Source organism: Thermobia domestica, chromosome 17 (assembly GCF_964235325.1).
Source record: "Thermobia domestica chromosome 17, izTheDome1.hap1.1, whole genome shotgun sequence".
Classification (NCBI taxonomy): Eukaryota; Metazoa; Arthropoda; class Insecta; order Zygentoma; family Lepismatidae; genus Thermobia; species Thermobia domestica.
In genome coordinates, this window is record NC_137470.1 from 17,281,682 (window position 1) to 17,298,864 (window position 17,183).

Genomic DNA, 17,183 nt, shown 5'->3' on the forward strand with positions numbered 1-17,183 from the left:
CTTTTCCAGTGTTAGATTACATCACCTTGTGACTAAATTTCAGTGTTGTAGCATGTATTGCCTTTAGACTATGAGTCATAAGGTGCAATAAGCTTAGCCATCAGATTTCTAAAGCTCAAGATCAAATCAACCACCACCAATGATCTTAGACTATGAGCTGTGATTAAAGTTCAATGTATTGTTTCAAATTTCGCGTCTTATGTTAAAATTCTGTTTATCACAATTCCCAAATTTAAAGAATACTTCTCTCGATATACCTGTCTTAAAATTAACCATATTATTATATGTTCAGTAAGATCCATAATGTCCGTCAATTGTTTATCTTAGTAGAACCAACTGTTTTCTAGAAGTGTGTACTCAAACTTAAGAAGTACCACAACAAATGAAATGAATCCTTCTACACTACCTCATCAAGGGCAATCACATGGTACATCATATTGCTTACGTTTATATTTGGCGAGAATAATCAAAACTAATGACGTAATTTTATTTTGACAATTCTCAAATTATCCTACAAAGTTTCAATGTAACAATGTCCTGGACTCCTAATCCCATCATAGGTCAATAACTGACCACGTGATCATACTAATATTTGGCAATGGTTTACCGAAAGATTGAGATACCATCCAATTTTAAGAACAATTACCAATTATTGATTTAACAATAAGAAATGTACCCCTCTCAAAATTTAAGATTGGTACACAAATACACCTGTGTCTTATGATCAATAACCTTTAAAATCTGAATAGTTGGCCATAAGAGGGACACCAACTTGTTACTTGATAATTCCCAAATTTAAGGAATGGTTCTATGTACCCCAACAAAATTTAAAAGGGAACATAAAAATATAAAGGTAATAAACCTCTATACACAATTCGTCCTTATCAAAGGGAATAATCACTTGCGATATTTACATTTTTTGACAATTTTTTACCCAGGAAAGGAAACAAAATGAACCACCCAAATTTATACTAATACATATTAGGATCCTATAGTACTATATTAAATGTTTAAATTTGGCAATTTCCAAAATTTAAGGTAGAAGCCAATGTACTACTTCAAATTTTTCAACGGGTTCACCAATGTATCTATATCTTAAGAAATAAAATAGACCTCTATACATGCCCATATTATCATATAAGGTAATAAGACCTCATCAAATGAAATAAAATGGGTCAATAACCTCCGAAATTTGATTTTTTGGTAGTTCTTTACCAGTGAAAGGGAACGAGGTGGACCATCCAAATTTATAGTAGCACATATTGAAGTCCTGTAATATGATAACAAATGCTTATATTAAACAATTTCTAAAATTGAGTGGATGAGCCAAGGTACCCTCTCCCAAATTTTTAAAGGGGTGTAACAATGTACCCATGTCTTATAATAGGAAATTAAGCCCCTATACATGATTATATAACTATATAAGGTAATAGGACCTCATTAAAAGGGATGAATTGAGCCTAAAGTCAAACAAATGGTACAACATATTGCTTATGTTTATATTTTGGCAATTTTTTATCCACGAAAGGGAACTAGATGGACCACCCAAATTTATCAGGATACATGTTGATGCCATGTACTATGATACCGAATGCTTAAATTGGAAAATTTCCAAATTTGAAGGGGTGGGCCAAGGTACCCCTCCCAAAAAATTTAAAGGGGTGCATCATTGTACCCATGACTTATAATAGGAAATTGACTCCCTATACATGACCATATAACCATATAAGATAATAGAATCTCATCAAAGGGTATAAATTGGTCCAAAACCAAACATGTGGTTGTACTAAAATTTGGCAATTTTGTACCCCTAAAGGGAACGAGGTGGACCACCCAAATTTATAGTGATACATACTAGGGTTCTATACTATTATACCAAATGTTTAAATTGGTCAATTTCTAAAATTGAAGGGGTGGGCCAAGATATCCCTCCCAAAATTTTCCAGGGATGCATTAATATACTCACGTCTTCTGATAATGAATGGACCAATATACATAACCATATAACCATATAAGGTAATAGGACCTCACCAAAGGTGATAAATTGGGACAAAAAAACAAACACGTGGTTGTACTAAAATTTGGCAATTTTGTACCCATGAAAGGGAACGAGGTGGACCACCCAAATTTATAGTGGTACATACTATGGTCCAAGTTAAAATACCAAATTTTTACATTTGGCAATTTCCAAAATTTAAGGATGGTGGTCCTATGTACCCCTGCCAAAATTTAGGGGGGGTGGTCCTAAGTACCCCAAGGTCATTGACTCCGGGCCAAGGTCTTTGACCTATGACGGCATAAAAAAATTTGCTGACTCAACTAGATATATTGAGGCCCCTACTATTTGCATTAAGAAGCACAAGCTATGCACTAACGACTGACACTAATGTTATCGTTAGTGCGTCAAGTGGGGGCCAAGTTCACACACCTTAAGTGTTTATGTTTAGGGTTTAATTAAGAATAACATTCCTGGAACAATTAGGTTGAGCTAATTATTATAGCGCTAATAGTAGCGCTTGATATTTTGAAAAGTTAAAGATGCAATAACCTTAGGCTTTTGTGTCACTTTTTTGGGACAATTATTGTAAAAGTTAATAAATATTAACTTAGCTCTACCCGAGTTATTGACTAATAACTCACAAATATAATAACACAATCCTTAGAGCTTAGTATTCTGAAGTGCACTGACAATGGAGTTTGCTGCACATTTGTAACACAATAAGAATATAAGTGTGTGATAGCTGAACAAGTGAAAAGCCCGAGTTACTCACTAATGACTAATAAACAATGATAGTACTAACATTATTGCTTGCTGTTTCTCGAAGCACTCAAGATGCAATAAAGGGTCTTTCCTGGTAAGATAGTAAAATCGGTCCTTGATCCAAATTGGGTCGCTATTGGCCAAAATGGTTACCCTTACCTAAAACTACCCCCAAAAATTTTGACCCCCCTCCCCTTTCCGGATTATCGTATCATACACACTCAAAATTAAATATTTTTTAATTTTGGTGGGAGCGGTCCAACATTTTTGAAAGTTTCACAAATTGTAGATACTATGTAGATCCAAATGTGCAATTTCTTCCGAAACTATCGGTGCGTATTTTCTTTCTTTATTTCTTTTTCCGTATTGAAAATTTCAAAAAAAAAAAAAAAAAAAAAAAAAAAAAAAAGATGTAGAAAAAATTTTGGGGAAGACACGTTCCTGATTTTTTGGTTAAAAATTTGTTATACCCTTCGAACTGAAACCGAACGTGTTTTTCGCACAGTTCTTACACCATTTTAGGGTACGCAAGGTGAGGGCCCCCCTCAAACAATTCTTTGCTAAAGTTACAATTTTCCTTTCTCTTGTGTCTCTTCCGCTTCTGTCGTTTTTCGGCTGATTCGATTGTGCCCATTTCGAAACAGAAACCCCAAATATATCTCCGCAACAGTGCTTCCACTTCAACCGATTCTTGCACAACGAAGCTACACAGCTCGTAATTGAGCGCTGCCGGTAGAGAGCGCCACTGTGTGCGGCCACTGAAGCAAGCACTGATAGATACGAAAAACCGACGCAATGTAAGTGCAACTTTGCAAGAGTCGCACGAAATTGAAGCACTATTGCGGAGATATATTTGGTGTTTCTATTCCGAAATGAACACAATCGAAGCATCCAAAAAACGACAGAAGCAGAAGGGACGCAAGAGAAAAGGAAATTGTCAACTTTGGCAAAGAATTGAATAGGCCCTAACCCTGAGGGTCCTTAAATGATGAGCATTTACCATTGACTAAAGAGGCACTATCCATTGACGTTTACAACATATTTGTGGGATATTTATTGTAATATTCGGAAAATTTACGTATTCATTAATAACTCCTACACTATGATAGCACTAACGTTAGTACTTGGTGTTTCTGGAAGCACTAACGATGCACTAACGTTTGACGCTTATCCCACTTTTGTGTGTCAATTTTTTTTAAAAATCGATAAATTTAAATTTTGCCGCGCAGCAGTTATTCACTAATAACTCATAAACTATGATAACACTAGCGTTTGTCCTTAGAGATTTCTGCAGCACTAACAACGCACTAATCGCTGGTCTTTATCTAATTTCAGTCTGACAATTAGTGCAAAATTGTGTAAAAATTGAAAAATCTAAAGTTAGCCCCGCCCGAGTTATTCGCCAATAACTCCTAAATAATGATAGCACTAACGTCAATGTTTAGTGCATTAATGTGCACTAACGAAGCACTAACCATGTGGAAAGCTTGAGTAGCATTTGAAATGTGGGCGGGGCTAGCCGAGTGAGTTATTCATTAATAACTCCTAAACTATGATAGCAATAACGTTAGTTCTTCGTGTTTCTGGAAGCACTAAATGCACTAACGTTTGAAGTATATCCCACTAGCATTTGAAGTGTGGGCGGGGCTAGCCCCGTGAGTTCTTCATTAATAACTCCTAAACTATGATAGCACTAACGTTAGTAGTTGGTGTTTCTGGAAGCACTAACGATGCACTAACATTTGACGTCCATCCCACTTTTGTGTGTCAATTTTTTAAAAATTCGATAAATTTAAATTTTGCCCTACGGAAGTTATTCATTAATAACTCCTAAGCTATGATAGCACTAACGTTAGTACTTGGCGTTTCTGGAAGCACTAACGATGCACTAACCGCTGGTCTTTATCTCATTTCTGTCTGACAATTAGTGCATAATTGTGTAAAAATTGAAAAATCTAAAGTTAGCCTGCCCGAGTTATTCGCCAATAACTCCTTAATAATGAGAGCGCCAACGTCAATGTTTACTGCACTAATGTGCACTAACGAAGCACTAACCATGTGGAAAGTTTGAGTAGCATTTGAAATGTGGGCGGGGCTAGCTGCGTGAGTTATTCATTAATAACTCCTAAACTATGATAGCACTAACGTTAGTTCTTGGTGTTTCTGGAAGCACTAACGATGCACTAACGTTTGACGTTTATCCCATTTTTGTGTGTCATTTTCTTAAAAATTCGATAAATTTAAATTTTGCCCTACGGAAGTTATTCACTAATAACTCCTAAACTATGACAGCACTAACGTTAGTACTTGGTGTTTCTGGAAGCACTAACGATGCAGTAACCGCTTATCTTTGTCTCATTTCTGCCTGACAATTAGTGCAAAATTGTGTAAAAAATTGAAAAATCTAAAGTTAGCCCCGCCCGAGTTATTCGCGAATAACTCCTTAATTATGATAGCACTAACGTCAATGTTTAGTGCACTAATGTGCACTAACGAAGCACTAACCATGTGGAAAGTTTGAGTAGCATTTGAAATGTGGGCGGGGCTAGCCGCGTGAGTTATTCATTAATAACTCCTAAACTATGATAGCACTAACGTTAGTTCTTGGTGTTTGCGGAAGCACTTACAATGCACTAACGTTTGACGCTTATCCCACTAGAATTTGAAATGTGGGCGGGGCTAGCCCCGTGAGTTATTCATTAATAACTCCTAAACTATGATAGCACTAACGTTAGTAGTTGGTGTTTCTCGAAGCACTAACGATGCACTAACGTTTGACGTTCATCCCACTTTTGTGTGTCAATTTTTGAAATGTGGGCGGGGCTAGCCGCGTGAGTTATTCATTAATAACTCCTAAACTATGATAGCACTAACGTTAGTTCTTGGTGTTTCTGGAAGCACTAACGATGCACTAACGTTTGACGTATATCCCACTAGCATTTGAAATGTGGGCGGGGCTAGCCCCGTGAATTATTCATTAATAACTCTTAAACTATGATAGCACTAACGTTAGTTCTTGGTGTTTCCAGATGCACTTACGATGCACTAACGTTTGACGCTTATCCCACTAGAATTTGAAATGTGGGCGGGGCTAGCCCCGTGAGTTATTCATTAATAACTCCTAAACTATGATAGCACTAACGTTAGTAGTTGATGTTTCTGGAAGCACTAATGATGCACTAACGTTTGACGTTTATCCCACTTTTGTGTGTCAATTTTTGAAATGTGGGCGGGGCTAGCCGCGTGAGTTATTCATTAATAACTTCTAAACTATGATAGCACTAACGTTAGTTCTTGGTGTTTCTGGAAGCACTAACGATGCACTAACGTTTGACGTATATCCCATCAGCATTTGAAATGTGGGCGGGGCTAGCCTCGTGAATTATTCATTAATAACTCTTAAACTATGATAGCACTAACGTTATTAGTTCGTGTTTCTGGAAGCACTAACGATGCACTAACGTTTGACGTTTATCCCATTTTTGTGTGTCAATTTTTTAAAAATTCGATAAATTTAAATTTTGTCCTACGGAAGTTATTCATTAATAACTCCTAAGCTATGATAGCACTTACGTTATACTGGGTGTTTCTGGAAGCACTAACGATGCACTAACCGCTGGTCTTTCTCTCATTTCTGCCTGACAATTAGTGTAAAATTGTGTAAAAATTGAAAAATCTAAAGTTAGCCCCGCCCGAGTTATTCGCTAATAACTCCTTAATTATGATAGCACTAACGTCAATGTTTAGTGCACTAATGTGCACTAACGAAACACTAACCATGTGGAAAGTTTGAGTAGCATTTGAAATGTGGGCGGGGCAAGCCGCGTCAGTTATTCATTAATAACTCCTAAAGTATGATAGCACTAACGTTAGTTCTTGGTGTTTCTGGAAGCACTAACGATGCACTAACGTTTGACGTTTATCCCACTTTTGTGTGTCATTTTCTTAAAAATTCGATTAATTTAAATTTTGCCCTACGGAAGTTATTCACTAATAACTCCTAAACTATGATAGCACTAACGTTGGTACCTGGTGTTTCTGGAAGCACTAACGATGCAGTAACCGCTTATCTTTGTCTCATTTCTGCCTAACAATTAGTGCAAAATTGTGTAAAAATTGAAAAATCTAAAGTTAGCCCCGCCCGAGTTATTCGCGAATAAGTCCTTAATTATGATAGCACTAACGTCAATGTTTAGTGCACTAATGTGCACTAACGAAGCACTAACCATGTGGAAAGTTTGAGTAGCATTTGAAATGTGGGCGGGGCTAGCCTCGTGAGTTATTCATTAATAACTCCTAAACTATGATAGCACTAACGTTAGTTCTTGGTGTTTGCGGAAGCACTTACAATGCACTAACGTTTGACGCTTATGCCACTAGAATTTGAAATGTGGGCGGGGCTAGCCGCGTGAGTTATTCATTAATAACTCCTAAACTATGATAACACTAACGTTAGTTCTTGGTGTTTCTGGAAGCACTAACGATGCACTAACGTTTGACGTATATCCCACTAGCATTTGAAATGTGGACGGGGCTAGCCCCGTGAATTATTCATTAATAACTCTTAAACTATGATAGCACTAACGTTAGTAGTTCGTGTTTCTGGAAGCACTAACGATGCACTAACGTTTGACGTTTATCCTACTTACGTGTGTCAATTTTTTAAAAATTCGATAAATTTAAATTTTGTCCTACGGAAGTTATTCATTAATAACTCTTAAGCTATGATAGCACTTACGTTATACTTGGTGTTTCTGGAAGCACTAACGATGCAGTAACCGCTTATCTTTATCTCATTTCTGCCTCACAATTAGTGCAAAATTGTGTAAAAATTGAAAAATCTAAAGTTAGCCCCGACCGAGCTATTCGCTAATAACTACTTAATTATGATAGCACTAACGTCAATGTTTAGCGCACTAGTGTAAACTAACGAAGCACTAACCATGTGGAAAGTTTGAGTAGCATTTGAAATGTGGGCGGGGCTAGCCGCGTGAGTTATTCATTAATAACTCCTAAACTATGATAGCACTAACGTTAGTTCTTGGTGTTTCTGGAAGCACTTACGATGCACTAACGTTTGACGTTTATCCCACTAGCATTTGAAATGTGGGCGGGGCTAGCCCCGTGAGTTATTCATTAATATCTTCTAAAGTATGATAGCACTAATGTTAGTAGTTGGTGTTTCTAGAAGCACTAACGATGCACTAACGTTTGACGTTTATCCCACTTTTGTGTGTCAATTTTTTAAAAATTCGATAAATTTAAATTTTGCCCTACGGAAGTTATTCACTAATAACTCCTAAACTATGATAGCACTAACGTTAGTACTTGGTGTTTCTGGAAGCACTAACGATGCAGTAACCGCTTATCTTTGTCTCATTTCTGCCTGACAATTAGTGCAAAATTGTGTAAAAATTGAAAAATCTAAAGTTAGCCCCGCCCGAGTTATTCGCCAATAACTCCTCAATTATGATAGCCCTAACGTCAATGTTTACTGCACTAATGTGCACTAATGAAGCACTAACCATGTGAAAAGTTTGAGTAGCATTTGAAATGTGGGCGGGGCTAACTTTAGACATGTCAACATTTCCTATCATACGATGTGGAGAGTAAGAATGGGCGTAGCGTTAAATTCGTGAAAACTCACTTCACGGAATGATTTAACAAGACGGCTCCAAGTAACACAATTATATTCTTTATAGTTAAGAAGTTCCGTCATACTGGATCAATGTTGTGTCAGCGTCAGCAAAAAGAGATGACTGGGCGCCAAAGGACAGCCACCACAAACAGGAATCATGGACGAGTTCTCGAGCAGGTGTTATAGTCACCAAAGCATAGCCTAGATCAGCGTTTCCCAACCGGTGTGCCGGGAATGGGCCGCTGGTGTGCCGGGAGGAAATTGAAACAAAATGATTAATTCTATAGCAATCAAATTGCAAAACGCAGGGGAAAATGTATATTTGTATTTCACATTACTATGAACCTTTAGTATGAATCTACAATTTTAAGTTTCATACCAGGTTACTGTTCTGTACATTTCGAATGTTGAAAAAAGTATTTGTTATTGTTATGACCATTATTGATTCTTTATTGTTCAGACTATTTCGTAACTTGAAAGTTTAAAATATCATTCAAGCATTTCGACAAATTACCTACATTTGTGTTTTAAAAGTAAAAAAGATTTGTTCATTCGTTCGTTATTTAGTGATCTTCCTTCATAGTGAAAGGTTGGATACATTTTTCGAAAAAGAAAGCGTACTATTAAAAACCTAAGTCCAATATTTCATTGCAATTGTTATCTGTTTCTAAATTAGAATGAAAAATAAGCATAGTGATTTACTACGGGGAAAAACCAGTGATCGAGCTTCCTTCTCTGTGAGAACGAGCTTAGTAAACACAGAAAAAATACCACGGTATTTTATATTTACAAATAATACCTATAAGTGTGCCGCGAGAATCCAAGTTACACCCGTAGTGTGCCGCAAGTTAAAAAAGTTTGGGAAACGCTGACCTAGAGAGTACGGCAATGAAACTTAGAGTAGGTGGGTTTGCATGCCGTATTCAAGTGGGACAGCATCTTACTGCAGGAAATAAAGGTACACGGCTCCAGATGCCTACATATGGGGTATGCTGAAGGAAGCAATTTTCTGAACAGACACTCCGAACCACTATACCGGAGTTATGAGTTTTTTTTTTTTGTGTGTGTGTGTGTGTGTGTGTGTGTGTGTGTGTGTGTGTGTGTGTGTGTGTGTGTCGTTGCAGCAACCCATGTTCACTAACATGTTCATCAATCTACAGGACTGCTATGAAGATTGTACGACCTAATGGTCAAGCGGGATTCCTCTTAAATTTGCAATATGACTTGAGTAACTTTCAGTTAACATCCATCTGACAACATTTCTTATGTTTCATGATGATGTTAAAAAAAAAATAATAATAAGTAAATGCCAACGATGTGATTTCAATACTGTTTGTTTTGCCGCACACTGTAAGAGCAATTTTACAAGAAGACTTGCACTTCCACTCTTATAAAATTATGATTGTCCAAGAACTTTTACCAGTAGATTTTTTTTAAGACAACAGGCATATGAGAACATCATGCAAAATGTTCCAGAAGATACCGTTCTTTTGTGTAATAATAATAAAAAAAAATCCACTTAAGTGGTTGTATAAACAAACATTATTTCCGCTATTTATCTGATCATGACCAAGATACAAACTATTTTCAATACCATTTTATAATTTTGAATAAACAACTTTCTATCTGTAATACAGGGTGTCCAATATACAACGCAACCCTGAGTTTAGGATAGTACAACTTTTGAACCTGAAACGATACACAAATAATGCTTATACCAAAATGAAGCCTTGTTCATGTATATATTTTTAAACTAGGAAGCAAGGACTGAAGTTCACTAGGAATCACACAGTGTTGCCAGATGTAACCGAAGGTGTAAATCTTTTTTTTTTTTTTTTTTTTTACAAAACACGTAAATTGACTCATAACTCATGCGTATGGACTTTCTGTCGTTAATTTTTAATTTGCTTAGTTGGAATAGCTTGGAAACTATGGATCAGAAAAAAGATTTTTTTTATTTCCACCGATAATTAATCGGATCGGGCCTCCGTAAGGAGGAACCAGGGAAATCGTAGTTTTCATAAATTAACACCCTGAATTGGCAACACTGCTGATGTTTCAGTGCTTCAAAAGGTGTGTTAAGGGTCTGTCTACATTATACAATTCCTGGAAACAACAAGAAAGAAATTTTGAAATTACCATGATAAAACTTTTACTTACATGCACCCGGCAACACTGCTATTCATTTCAATGGTGCTACTAAAAGCAAGAGGTATACAAGAACAATTCCCGAACTATACAAGACCTGGAAACGAACATTCGCAACGCCATTAACATCAACACTTCTACCCTTCGTAAAGTTGTTGCCAACATGGTGAAGCGTGTGAACCAGTGTTTGAATCAAAACAGGGGGCACTCCTAGCATCTGTTATAGATCTCATAACTCATTTCGTGTTAATTGCAGCGTTGCCAGGTGCACATAAGTAAAAGTTTAATAATGGTAATTTCAAAGTTTGTTTTTCTTTGTTTTCAAGAATTGTATAATGAAAACAGATCCTTAACACACCTTTTGATGCACTGAAACATCAGCAGTGTTGCCAATTCCGAGAGTTAATTTACGAAAACTACGATTTCCCTGGTTCCTCCTTACAGAGGCCCTATCCGATTAGTTATCGGTGGAAATAAAAAAAATAGTTTTTCTGATCCATAGTTTCCAAGCTACTCCAACTTATCAAACTGAAAATTAACGACAGAACACCCATACGTATGAGTTATGAGTCAATGAACGTGTTCTGTAAAAAAAAAAAAAAAAAAAGATTTACACCTTCGGTTACACTTGGCAACACTGTGTGCTTTTTAGTGTACTTCAATCGTTTCTTCCTAGTTTAAAAATATATGCATGAACAAGGCTTCATTTTGGTATAACCATTATTTGTGTATCACTTCAGGTTCAAAAGTTGTACCATCCTAAACTCCGGGTTGCGTAGTATATTGGAAACCCTGTACTTTTTGTTTTATTAGCCTTTAAAAAGTGGGAGGATTTATTGAGTCACCCTGTATAAGCGCGAGCTGCAAAAAGGGAAGGTTCTAGAACACAGGTTCCCCTTTATAAAACTAATGAACTATATTTGATGTATCTTGTCTTGGTTCCTTTTCGTTCCTTATTCTTTTTTGCCTTCTCTTCTTCCAGTTTCTGAATGTTTTTATGGTTGAAATATATTATTACCGAACCTAAGAACACTGAATTTCAATCTTCCAACAGTCCACCACCATGTTTGTTTACTTAACCACAATTGTCATATGTAGGTTTTATACATAAAGTAATAATAATGTTTTAATTAATTATAATTTTAGATAAATAAAGTTTTTTTGTTATTTCTTTGATTTTACGTGCATATATTTTATTTTAGTTTACTTTTATTCGAAATTCCATTCAGTTTTGTTTTTGTATTCGGAGTAGATGTTGAATTGTTCATTGGCTATAAACGTGGTATGTGATTGCATTGTGTGAATCTTTCGAAGTATTTATATATATTGCTTTACACCTTGTGTGTTTTGTGTAAATTTTGTAGTTTCTTTTAGTGTTCTGTTTCTTGATTCTATTGTGTTTGTAAAATGAAATGAAATCTGTAAGTTTTGCGTCCCACGCATATGCCGGCTAGGCTAAAGGAGACGGTGAATATAAGAAATGAATGCAATGCTGGAATGAAGAAAGTGGGAGGAAACGGGAGATCTCCGAGAAAACCCACGCACACAGTGTTTCTCCACCACAAAGTTCACTTGCCACGAGCTGGGATCGAACCAAGAACCCCATTCACCAGAGGTGAACCCAAATGAGAAGGGGTTTAAGCACTCAATATAGACATATCATTTAAGGTTACATGTGATTTTAGTATTTTAAATATAATACATTTTTAATTTTCCCTTAACATCTTGCTCAAGGGGGGTTTAAACTGCGAATCCTCCTTGTTTACGCCACTGATTTCAATTCTTAATGTATGTATGTTTTTTTCCGTCGCTTTCCTGGAATGTTATGATTTTAAGGTGTAATTAAACTAAATGTCATAATGAGTAAAAAGAAAAAAATAATATTTGCTTGGAAAATAATTATACGGGTGAAAGAAAATTAAACGAATTGAAGTGAAGAGTTAATTGCATCTGTTTGGCAAAAGCCCAGCAGGAATTTATAAGTAAGTCCATTGGCATCCGGATTTGAAAATACCATTTGAAAAAGAAAGAAAAAAAAATAGAAATGTCAAAGTAATGTTCGATGAGTCAGAAATAGATCGAAAGCTGGCCTGACCTATCATGATAACCTCAACGTTGTGAATGAAAAAGTAAGTTTGTTGAAAAATAAACGCAAACATTAAAAAACAAAACAACAAAATTGTTGGCTAAAAGAATCTATAAAATTAAACACATGTTTTCTTTTTTTTGTCACTTTTTAAAACGCACAGTTGCCAAGTTTTGATAACATGTAAAATAAAGTTAGAAGAAGAAGAAGAAGAGAGCTATATAAAAACAAAGAACATACATACCACTGTAAAACTGGAAAAATGTATCAGCATCCATGTATCCAACTTCCATGTTAAAACTGGATCTTTTAGAAATTCAAAACGAACAGATCAGGAATGGTTTGTTACTATAATTGAATAAAAATTGGCACTCACGCTCCATAAAACTAAAAGCATATCACATCGCGACCGCAGAAAACCGAATCTTCCGATGTGCTTCACGACATTTAGCGCCGTATCGCGGCAGCATATTAAAACTCGTTTTGGCAAAGGAATAGCGCCATCTGAGTATCTCTCCCCCGCTCTTTTTATTTTATTCTGGTAGACCTACTCATACATGTATACAGATCTCAGCTTCTAAACATTCACAATTTTCCCTCCAAAGAATATTAGAAGAGTTAGAAACTACAGCATTTGAAAATTACTAGATTTTTTATAAAGAGAATTACTACCTAGTCTAGCCCTGAATTGAAATAAAAAGAATGATGGTTTAAGAACTATTTTTAAATCATTTTATAAACCATAATATAGGGCTAATATTTTTTTTAAAATATGAATTAGCAAGAAATTTGTTTCTAAATATTGATCTAGAAACAGAAGATAGCATAATCAACTAATCAACTGAAATACAGGGCGATTCAAAAAAGAACGGGAAATTTTGAAAAATTATAATTTCAAGAAAACAAATTCTCTTTTAAAAACATCTCATTTAATAGTAAAAATAATGCCATTTTAGAATACACAAAAAGAAATTACAAGATCACAAATCATGGGATCTGGGAGGTCATTGAATGTCACCATTTTTCCAAAATTACACGTTCCCCAAACAATTCGTGTACAGTGGCCATTGATATTCGTGCTGTGTGGGACGTTGATCCATCTTGTTGAAACCAGGTTGTGTGAATAATGTGTGGAAATCTCTGTAGTTGTTGCACAACAAAGGTTTCAAGCATAGTGACCTAACGATTCAATGTGACTGTAATCGCATGGAAATTCTCGTCCTCACAACAATAAGGGCCATCTCTGGTATGATAACATAGCATACCTACCACACAGTGACTTTGTTGATGTGAATTGGACGCTGGTGTAGCTCCATAGGATTGTCTTGTGCCCGTGGCGTCCTAAATTAAAATGACGGCGGAATTTTCTACGTGCCCCTTCCACATTATCATTGTTCTTGTAAAACGCTTTGATCGCGAAAATACGTTGAACACCAATCTAAGCATTCATGATAACTAAATGGAAGGGTGTCGTTGGGAAGCTGGCGTACGTTATTCAGTGTTACCAAACTTACACTGTTGCCAACACAACTTTCACAACTTCTCGTTCCTTTGAATCATCCTGTATGTTTTGAGAGGATATTCGAAAAACAGTTGTGCACGAGGCTACTTGTTTTAGCGGGAGTAGTAGCTCGAATTCCCTTATCTTCATGAGTCACATACTCAACCAACATTTTCTCTGCAGTAATAAATGATTCGAAGGTGCTAAACAATCAGTTACAAAAGTGTTTTTTTTATTATTATTATTGCTGAATAGCTATTAAAAGTCTTTATATGTAACCAAATAGTAAGTCTTTGGTCCTGAGTTCCATTTCGAGTGAAGGCTCTTCAATTTTTGGTGTTTGTATACAAGTAAAATGAGACAAGATAACTGAGTAACACTCTTCAATGCTACTAAAGTATGTCGTATATCGCCAGCGAAATATTATTATTATTATTATTATTATTATTATTATTATTATTATTATTATTATTATTATTATTATTATTATTATTATTATTATTATTATTATTGCAATGTTAACCCTAGATTGCATAAACTAATTTTGCAGCTCTACACAAAGAGAAACTACTGTAAGTATTAGACGAAGTCATTCACTTTCCCTTCTAGAGAAAGCTGACCTCTCCGAAAGGTTCATATGCTTCCCAGAGGTGGTGTGAGTCAATGACCCTCTACCCACTCTCACCCACCATGAACCACTGACCCACCACCCACCGAAACCCCTCGTCATCAACTCTGACGCATGATCGGTGCCCTCCGCTCTACTGATTAAACAGTTTACATAGTAATAAAACAAGACTGTGAAATTACCACTAATTGGAGTTTGAATTTCCACGATTAATCACTCAAGCATAATACCGGTGGATCTCACCTTTACGATATAAAATGCTGAAGTGTTTTTCATGGACAATATTACAATGAATTTCAATTTAATTATCATACATAATTATTTCCTTGTTGAATTACAGATACTTTTCAGTGGAAAATAAAATGAAATTTGCAAGTCTCAAATCAAGGTAAAGTATCCCAACGTAACGAAAAAAAAAAAACACGATGTAAAATTCGACTGTGCCTCGAAAGCCAAGTAGTGAGTCCTATTGCTATTATTACAATTACAAATATCAATATCCAAAAGTGCCTAAGTTCTTTTTTCATTTAGATATACCCGTCTCAGGTAAGTAAATAGAAACAAATGTAAAAGTAAGAAAAATTGAGGCCTTGAAAGTAAAGCGTAGAGAAATTCACAGTGTGCAGAAGATGCTATCTACAATGCACTAAACAGAATGGGTCGATGGGTCAGAGTGGGGTACGGTAGGTGGTGGGTTGCAGTGGGTCACGTCCTGCTGACTCACGGCCCATTGGCCCACTCCATTTCTTGATGCTTTCCTCTGATGAAAATGTCTGAATCTTCCGCTGAAGGTAACTGGGTACTTCCGTAATAAAAAAAAAAGGTAAACGATGTAAAAATCTTGCCTTAATAGGCACTGTTCCGAAAAACAAAAAGTTTATAACAGTAAGTAATATGATGCTACAGAGGGCTAACCTTATCACGTAACGCAATGTAGTGTGTTACCTATTTTGTGCGGAAGAGAAACATAATTTGTAGTACAATAAATTCAATTTCTATTTGTTATTTTTACACAATTTTGTCGTCTTTCATTTGTTTTTTAAAGAAATAAATCACAAGAATCGTGCATATCTCAATCGACTAAATTTATACAATTTGACAAACTTTGGTATTGTGGTATACATTTACTAATTTAGTAATCATATGAAATATTATGGTTGTGTTGACCTTTGCTTCTCGAGCTACTGACCATTAAAGTGGAAATTTCTTTTGATTAAGGTTAAACCCCAAATTTAATGGCGAACCCCAGAACAAAACTTTTGCACACCATGTTTTCCCATGTTTACAAATATGTCAAGATCTACCACCGTTACAAATATGGTCAAGTGAATGTCGTTGGTTTCCTAGTTATTGAGGATTTTGCTCAGCACAATTTCCGAAAACTACAGTGATCGCGATGAGTCATGAAGTTTGAACTAGATCTACCAATTTCAGTACCCAATAGAACGCGAGGGTGTGTCCTGGTCGTCAAACGTACCAAAGAAATTTTGCCAGTGTCATCTCTTGTGCTATAGGAAAAACATCTCCTAAGGGTGCAGTGTTGCCGGATCGCCCCTAAGTTTCATCTTGTTGATTTTGTTGTCGTTGTTTTATGTTTTTGCTATTATTATTGTTAGTGTTTAATTCGAATAGTTGTTAGTGTTTGTGTTATAGTTCTCTAAGTGCTTCTTTCCTCGTTTGCCATATCCTCTAAGTTCAGCAACGTTGTTGGTGCACTTATGCTGTTACACTTGTTTTCAAGTGTGCGTTCGGAACGCAGCTACACGAATCATACCGAACTCTTCCGATGTATCACACGTGAGGCAAAGCAGTTCTATGATTGGTGTAGAGCCCAGGCTTCAAGAGTCATCACGGTCATTGTAAATAACCAACTCTATTACCTATGGAACCCGGAAGTCCAATGCTGCGTTCACAAAAACTCTGTCCTTAGCTAACTGGATCCGGTTTTTACTTTGTATTCCTATTTCTGCGAGATCCATCTTAATATTGTTCTTCCATCTGCGCCTAGGTCTTCCTAACGGTCGTTTTCCGATTGGTCTTCCAGTCAAGAGTTTGAAAGCGTTCCTACTTTCTTCCATCCTAGCTACATGCCTTGCCCACCTAAGCCTCCTAGACTTGATGACCCTAACAGTGTTTGGTAAACTGTATAAATTATGAAGTTCCTCGTTATGAAGTTTCAGCCATTTCCCATTCTCTTGGGTTCGAATATTCGTCTCATGATTTTCGAAAAAAAAAATGCTATTTAGATGAAAGATGTAATTCTTCTGATTTTCACTAAATTTGACATGGTGATAGGTCATGATGGGCCCAGTATACATACAAAACATTGTGGTGTGCAGGTTTTTGGTTCTTCAGTTATTGGTCTCCAAATTGGGGATTCGGACTTATTCTTCTTTTACTAATTACAAATCCAAATCAAAA

At 36.1% G+C, this 17,183-nt stretch overlaps 1 protein-coding gene and 1 long non-coding RNA gene across 2 annotated transcripts in view; one reads left to right on the forward strand and one right to left on the reverse strand.

The window, feature by feature from the left end:
- The window catches only part of LOC145673909 (sarcospan), a 273,451-nt gene extending 260,430 nt beyond the window's left edge, over positions 1 to 13,021 (reverse strand). Inside the window, exon 1 of the mRNA XM_081743723.1 lies at positions 12,878 to 13,021. Coding sequence (XP_081599849.1) covers positions 12,878 to 12,926 — 49 coding nt within the window. The 5' untranslated portion in view covers positions 12,927 to 13,021. The remainder of the gene's footprint in view (positions 1 to 12,877) is intronic.
- The window catches only part of LOC145674483 (uncharacterized), a 495,535-nt gene that overhangs the window by 413,127 nt on the left and 65,225 nt on the right, over positions 1 to 17,183 (forward strand). The window lies entirely within an intron of this gene.